This window comes from Miscanthus floridulus, chromosome 8, assembly GCF_019320115.1.
Source record: "Miscanthus floridulus cultivar M001 chromosome 8, ASM1932011v1, whole genome shotgun sequence".
NCBI classification, from domain to species: Eukaryota; Viridiplantae; Streptophyta; class Magnoliopsida; order Poales; family Poaceae; genus Miscanthus; species Miscanthus floridulus.
Genome location: NC_089587.1, coordinates 153,951,390 through 153,958,990, shown reverse-complemented (window position 1 = coordinate 153,958,990; position 7,601 = coordinate 153,951,390). Strand labels below are relative to the sequence as shown.

Below are 7,601 nucleotides of genomic sequence, written 5' to 3'. Positions count from 1 at the left end.
CCACGGCCACGGCACCACAGCGACGTGGCCATTGGAGTCGTAGTAGCAGTGTAGTGACGGTGCGCGATGACGAGGCGAAGTGCTGTGGCCCGGTGGTGGCACTGTAGAGGCGACGGTGAAGTCGGTGGCGGCTTCCTGCCGCTGTCAGCACCCTCTCTTTAGATCGGGTTAGAATTGGGATAGAGGTGGGGCGTCTGGCGGCTCAGGGGAACCCCGTACCGTGTGCCCCGGCCCCCACCTCCCTTTTATGGTGCTGTGCGACGGAGCCCACCAACCATGAAGCGGTTGGGCGCCCCCGATCAGGACACGGATCCAAGGGCCCAATCAACCGTTGATGGAGATCAAACTAACAGTTCAGGGTCCGTCGCTATTTGACCATTTTTCTTTACTTTGTCCACTTTATTGTGCACCACTATTTGTACTATTTTTCCTTATTGATTTTTTTCCTGTTTATCAATGTCAATAGCTGTTTATTACCATTGGCTTTGTTGTTCCTGTTCATATATACTTTTGTTCGTTTTTTTTTCATTGTTTATTAGCCCGTGCAACGGACCGCACGTTATGTGCTAATACTACAAATCCAGAAACGAGACAACACTCAGCTATCAGCCTTTTTTTTAGTGGACAGAGCCAAAGGAGGCTGTGGGCGCATATATATATATATATATATATATATAGTCCCTCCGTCCTCGAATAAATCAATTCCTAGAATCCGTGCTAAGTTTGACTAACTTTATAGAAAATAGTAATTACAGCTATAAAATAAAATAAACATCTTATGATAATATATTTTATAATAAATCTAATGATACTAATTTGATACCATAAATCTTAACGTTTTTCTCTAAAAATTCGGTCAAAGTTTAAAATTTTTGATTTAAGACAACTTTAGGAATCTATTTATTCACTAACATAGGGAGTATTTTGGAAAAGAGGCCGGAGGAACTATACCAACTAATAATCTGCGTAGAGTTGACCAACAAATACAAAGTCACGCCATGGCAACGATAAAGGGATCTAATGCTGCTCATCCGCTCCAAACCATCGCGTGAGAAGCGCAAACAGCGGGCGGAAGGATGGAGGGCGCCGGCAGTGCGGCGCACAGACGGTGGGGCACGTCGTCGTCGTCGCAGTACAGCTTCAGGACGTCCGTGAGCAGCGCCGCGGAGATCACCGGCGGCGATGAGAATGAGATGGAGGCGAGCCCAGCGGCACCGCCCGTGGAGAACAGAGTTTTCGTGGCCGTCCCGGAGGACGTCAAGCACGGGAAGAGCACCCTGCTGTGGGCGCTGGAGAACCTGGCCAAGGACGGCTCCGGCTCCGGGGTCGTCATCGCTCACGTCCACTGCCCCGCGCAGATGATCCCCATGAGTAAGACTTCCTTAATACCCGCACCGTTTGGACGATTTTCAGATGAGTTTGTATCCATGAATCTGAATGCTGCTACCATCTGCATCTCCTTCGGTTTGCTGTTCCTGGAAACAAGGGATATTTTTTCAGCCAACGACAACAAATTAGCCAACAATACTTTCAGCTAAGCCAAACGAACAGGGCAATGATTTGCTGACTCTAGATAGCAGTCAGGGTCAGGCAATCATAAGGCTTCATATATACTCTGTACACACAGCACAGCTGAAAGGGATTTTTCACGTTTTATCATGCAAAACGAAGCCTCGTCCTCTTAACATACCTTCACTTGCTTACCTGCTCATTCTTGGTTAGCTGAGCTGCTAAACTTGTTTTCACCGTTCCAAAAAGGCGCTTCCATCTTCTGAATTCGTGTCGCACGGTTCCGTCCTCTGAAAACCATGATTGCTTGCAGAAAAAACTCGCCGAACTAGTATTATGCATTGATGGTGATGCCTTTGGTGGTACACCCCTCGTTGGAGGTAGTATTGTCGTGAGCCCCCTTACCCAGGAGTCTGGTTGAAAAACCTTGTTTTTTCATTCGGCGTTGATGGCATCTGCAGATGTCATTTTTCTTCTTGGAGGAATAGCTGTGAAAACCTACTCATCCTCCTAGTTTACATCGTTTGTTCTCTGTGGTGTGTAGAGTGACGTGTGACAGCCAATGTTTCTGAGAATTATTGCTATTGTATATCCCCCCCCCCCCCCCCCCCCCCCCCCCTATGAATGTGAATTTTCCACAAAAAAAAATAAAATTCAAATAAATTTTGAAAATTCAACACTGTTGGCCCCTCCTAACATTTAAAAAATTAACTTCCTGGCTCCACCCCTGATTTTGCCATGGTAGTTTTGTTGTTGCCTGTTGTTTTTGCTTGCTTTTTTATTTATTATAATTATAAAATATTTCTTCTCTATTAATATATGCCGGACATACTCTTGTTATTGGCTCTTTGAAACAAGTATTATGCTTTGAAAGAAACTGGCATAAACGCTCTCAATCTATGAGTCTGCCAGCAGTTTTAAGACCATAATTTCTTTACTAGATGCAGTAAAAAAAAATCTTCCATGATGATATATATACTGCTCATGAGTTTAGACTTCATAGAATTGTCATTATTCTGTTATTTCAGTGGGAGGAAAAGTTCATTACACTATGGTGAATGCAAAACAGGTCAATGATCATAGGAAGAAGGTGCGAGCAGAGGCAGAAGAGAAACTAAATGAATACGTCAAGATATGCATAAGGCAGAAGGTGCTCCTCCTCACCTCTCTCATGCCATGAATAAAACTAATGAACCACATAATCCATTCAATATTGAATTGGAGAATATAGTGAACACATATATGTATCTTAAATGACAAATTTCTGCCAAATTACCTTCCATAGGTCAGCTGCGAGAAAATCATAATCGACAAAGAGGATGTTGCTAAAGGGCTTGAGGAGCTAATTGCTCTTCACGGCATCACCAGGCTTGTCATGGGTGCAGCTGCAGACAAACATCACTCAAAGTATGGATTACACACCTAACGATTTGTGTCTTTCTCACGTTTTTATTTGTTGTAGTTTAAGGCTACAAAAAAACATCATCAAACAAAGCATATAATTCCATATTAGCACACAAAGTTCCATATTGTGGAGCTAAATCTCACTGAATTAAAAGTAAAAAGGGAAACAGAAGGAAAAAAAAATGGTTATTCTACCTAATATAAGTGTTCCCCTATCGTAGGAAAATGAAATCACTGAAGTCCAAGACGGCACTCAGACTGACAGAGGCAGCAGCTTCATCATGTAAGATATGGTTTACTTGTAAAGGGCATCTTATATGCACCAGGTAAGATTAAGCCAAGAAGGCTATTACGTTCCTAAGATAAATATTATTTTTCTAGGACATTAGTATCAGTGAAGTGGTCAACAATTGTGGCTATGGTTTGAGTTCCACTAGAGTTAGATGCGGTAACATCTCATTTATTCGAGTCTTAACGTCGACTATTACAACCAACTTGATATTTTGCAAAAGAGTTAATGTCAGTAAAGTTCATTGCAAAGATACCAAAGAAAGAGATTAAACCATACCTCTAAACGCTGCAGGGAGGCAAATACAACTGTTCCTGCAATACCACCATCACCTGCGTTCACGGTTGCATCAGAGTCATCAGTAACCAGCGTTGGTAGCCGTCTGAGATCAATGACAATCCGTCATTCAGAGAGTGATGCATCAAGCTCAAACGGAAGTCCAAGGCACGATCTGATACGATCGAGAACAGAAGTGGGGCTGTATCCATCTCTAGAATCTATCAATACACCGTCTCGGCTATATGAATCCTGTGGCAGGCCTACAAGAACATCAAGAAGTTCTATTGATTCTTGGGATGAATTTGGGAGGAGATCGCAGAACTCATGGCACGATCTATCAAGAAATGATGATGCAGTCACTATCTCTGGATTAGCAATGCCGCATGGAATGCAAGAACCTGATGATGAGAACTTTTCATCCCCTTCTCATGAGCTGGTATGTATCATGAAGAGACATAACTTCAAGGTAAACAAAACTATCATAAATGAAGTATAACAGGGGACTGAAGTAAGTTTGGTACCACACAGGAAAATCCAGGCGTTGATGCTAATGCTAACATATACAGAAGACTCACAGAGGCTCTCAGTGAAGCTGAACAGTATAAGAAAGAAGCACATGAAGAATCAGCCAAACGCCTAAGAGCTGAACTAGATATGGCTTCAGCTCTTGGAAATGTAAGTGTTCTCAATTATCCATGATTGAGATTGCAAATACTGAACCAAACAAAGTCACATACTACTGCTTTTACAGGTATACGAGTTATATCAGCAAGAGATAAGGCAGCGCAAAATAATCGAGGAAACACTGGCGAGCCAAGAACAGGAGATTGAAGAAATAAAAAGACAGTATGATGTGACATCCAACGAATTGCATGATGTCAAAGAGCAGAAACTCGTCCTTGAGCAACAAATAACAGAGATGGCATCTGCTATCAAAGATTACGAAGAGAAGATGGCAGCAAACGAATACCTCACCCAAATGCTGCAAACAGATAATGAGAAGCTGCAACAAGAGCGCAACGCAGCTGTAACTGAAGCTGAAGGTTTGCGCCAGAAGAATGACAATAAGATTTCAGCACCATTGCCAGCTGAAACACTGAACACCGAGTTCTCCTACTTCGAGCTAGAACAAGCCACTGAAGGTTTTGATGAGAGGCTTAAGATTGGCGAGGGTGGTTTCGGAAGCGTCTACAAAGGCTTCCTCCGCAACACAACTGTAGCTGTAAAGCTGCTGAATCCACAGAGTATGCAAGGACAGTCAGAATTCAACCAAGAGGTGAAACAATTCATCAGATCGTTCTCTTTTTCTCTTCATTCAATCAAATAAGCAATTATCATACCTGAACGGCTGAACCTGACCCTTAAATATCGTGTCACCATTGTAGGTTGCTGTTCTCGGTAGAGTGCGGCATCCAAACCTTGTCACACTGATTGGCGCGTGCCGGGAGGCATTCGGCCTGGTGTACGAGTTCCTCCCCAACGGAAGCCTCGAGGACCGGCTCGCGTGCACCAACAACACGCTGCCACTGACATGGCAGGTGCGCACCAAGATCATCTGCGAGATGTGCTCGGCCCTTATCTTCCTCCACTCGAACAAGCCGCACCCGGTGGTCCACGGCGACCTGAAGCCGGGCAACATCCTCCTGGACGCCAACTTCGTGAGCAAGCTAGGGGACTTCGGCATCTGCCGCCTCCTGAGCCAGTCCAACACCACCACCACCAGGGCCATCACCACAAAGCTGCACAGGACGACCACCCCGAAGGGGACCTTCGCGTACATGGACCCGGAGTTCCTGTCCACCGGCGAGCTCACCCCGCGGTCCGACGTGTACTCGTTCGGCATCATCATCCTGCGGCTCCTGACGGGGCGGCCGCCCAAGAGCATCGCGGAGGTGGTGGAGGACGCGGTGGAGCGGGGGGAGCTGCACACCGTCCTCGACCCGACCGCGGGGGACTGGCCGTTCGTGCAGGCCAACCAGCTGGCGCACATCGGCCTGCGGTGCGCGGAGATGAGCCGGCGGCGGCGGCCTAACCTCGTGGGGGAGGTGTGGAAGGTGGTGGAGCCCCTCATGAAGGCCGCCTCGCTCGACGCCGGGCGGCTGTCGTTCGCGCCGTCGTCGCTGGATGACGCGCACGCGCCATCCTACTTCGTCTGCCCAATCTTCCAGGAGGTGATGAGCGATCCCCACATCGCCGCCGACGGGTTCACGTACGAGGTCGAGGCGATCACGGGGTGGTTCGACAGCGGGCGCGACACGTCGCCGATGACGAATCTGAAGCTCGAGCACTGTGAGCTGACGCCCAACAGGGCGCTCCGCTCGGCGATTCTCGAGTGGCAGCAGCAGTTGCAGCAGCAGCGGAGATAACCATTTACCGAAGCGCGCTGATGCTAACAACCTAATTTCAACTGCACATAATGTTTGTAACTTTGTATTCCATGGGTCAAAATTTGTTTAAATTTGAAAGAAAAATAAAGGGGAAAATTCTTAGTCTTCTGGAAGATTAGACATAGGAATCCCAATGTTACCTCTCCTACCTTAGTATTGACATGTAGCTCTCCAGCATGCTCGAAATTTTTTTCCATTTACCTCTCTTTGATTGTTGTTAGTTCAATCGGAAACAGGCGTGGCAGGACATGAGCAATGTATACGGACCAAGCAGTCTATATAGATGGATCGAACACCAGTAGTCTTTAGCTATTGTTTTAGCTTCGCAATGTTACAGCATAAAGTAGTCTGTATAGCGGGTCCCACATGAAATAAAAAAAACACCAATCCGTCCATCCTCTTGGATCTGATAGTGGGAGTAGACAGACCAGTGGTGGGACCGGTGGGAGCAGAAATAACATTAATGGCTGGAAAGCGTGAGAGAGAGCACAGAGAAAATATATCTATGGCTATGGATAGCTATTTAGACTACCTCCACAATATTTTAGCTACTTGATAGAGAGTAATTTTATTCTTTTTTTTGAACGTAAGAGTATTTTTATTAAAATTAAATACTTTTCTACGACATTATGGTTGCTCTAAGGGTTCGACAACAACATGATGCCAGATGTCTTGCACTAGACCGACTGACCGACCACATGATTTACCAAGCACACATGTGGGCTGACTTCTTGGTCGCTAACGATCACAATATTGTAGCCTGCCCATCTGTTTGGAATCTACAAAATTTCTCTGGCATGGTGAAAGGTTCTTGTTTGGTTTTGATAATTAAGTGACAACCTTATGTGAATTAATGAGACCGTTCGGATGGTGAAGAATTCAGCCAGATTTCACTGTTTGAGGATGAAAATCACTGTTCACTCTCTCACAAATTCCTTCAGATTCATCCAAATTCCTTCAAATTCCTCCAAGCGAACAAGTCCAATATGTGTTTGAGTGAGATACACAGGTGATTAGTCTACAAGTATATGTGTGTGAGTAACATATGTCGTGACAGTGAAGATGGCTCGGAGATGTTGCAAAGCTTACACATATGATGATGAAAGAGCTCATTGCACATGAGACATGACATTGAGTCATGTGATCAAGGTGGAGAAGATCAAGACATGACTTGGCTCGACGGACCGGTTGCAAGTGTGAAGGGCAAGTTGAGTGATGACTTGGCACTGATGGACCGAAGCAACGGTGAAGAGCAAGTGAAGTCAAGATCGATGAACCAATATGGTCACGTGATGATATGGAGTGGATCATATCATTGTTGATCATGTTGGTGCATGTGCTGCATCGACATTGTAGGAGATGGAATGGAATACGCAAGGTAAAGGTATAACCTAGGGTATTTCGTTTCACCGGTCATAGATGTATAGAGAAGTTGAAGACCGGGTTTAGGATAGATGGCCGTACTATCAAGAGGGGCAAACTTTTTTATATATCGGTCATCTAGTACCACTCGAGTGATCTAACTTTACATCGTTGCTAGGATCGAGTGGCATGGCAAGTTGAGTGGCTAACTCCTTTAGAAAAATGTTTGTGAAATGCTAACACACTTGCATATGATGGTGTACACTTGGTGGTGTTGGCACATTTGCAAAAGAGAAGAAGTTGGTGAAGAAAAGGAGTTGAAAGCATTGGTCACGGGATGACCGAACACGTTCGACATGTGGACCGGACGC

The 7,601-nt window shown here is 45.4% G+C and overlaps 1 protein-coding gene across 1 annotated transcript; it reads left to right on the top strand.

The window, feature by feature from the left end:
• The first annotated feature begins 934 nt into the window (after window positions 1-934).
• LOC136473775 (U-box domain-containing protein 33-like) lies at window positions 935-6,103 on the top strand. Its single transcript, XM_066471416.1, has 8 exons — window positions 935-1,371; window positions 2,538-2,659; window positions 2,795-2,916; window positions 3,135-3,239; window positions 3,497-3,917; window positions 4,010-4,156; window positions 4,233-4,757; window positions 4,867-6,103. Exons 1-8 carry the CDS (start codon window positions 1,077-1,079, stop codon window positions 5,845-5,847), a joined length of 2,718 nt encoding a protein of 905 aa, XP_066327513.1. The 5' UTR covers window positions 935-1,076; the 3' UTR covers window positions 5,848-6,103.
• Window positions 6,104-7,601: the final 1,498 nt, after the last annotated feature.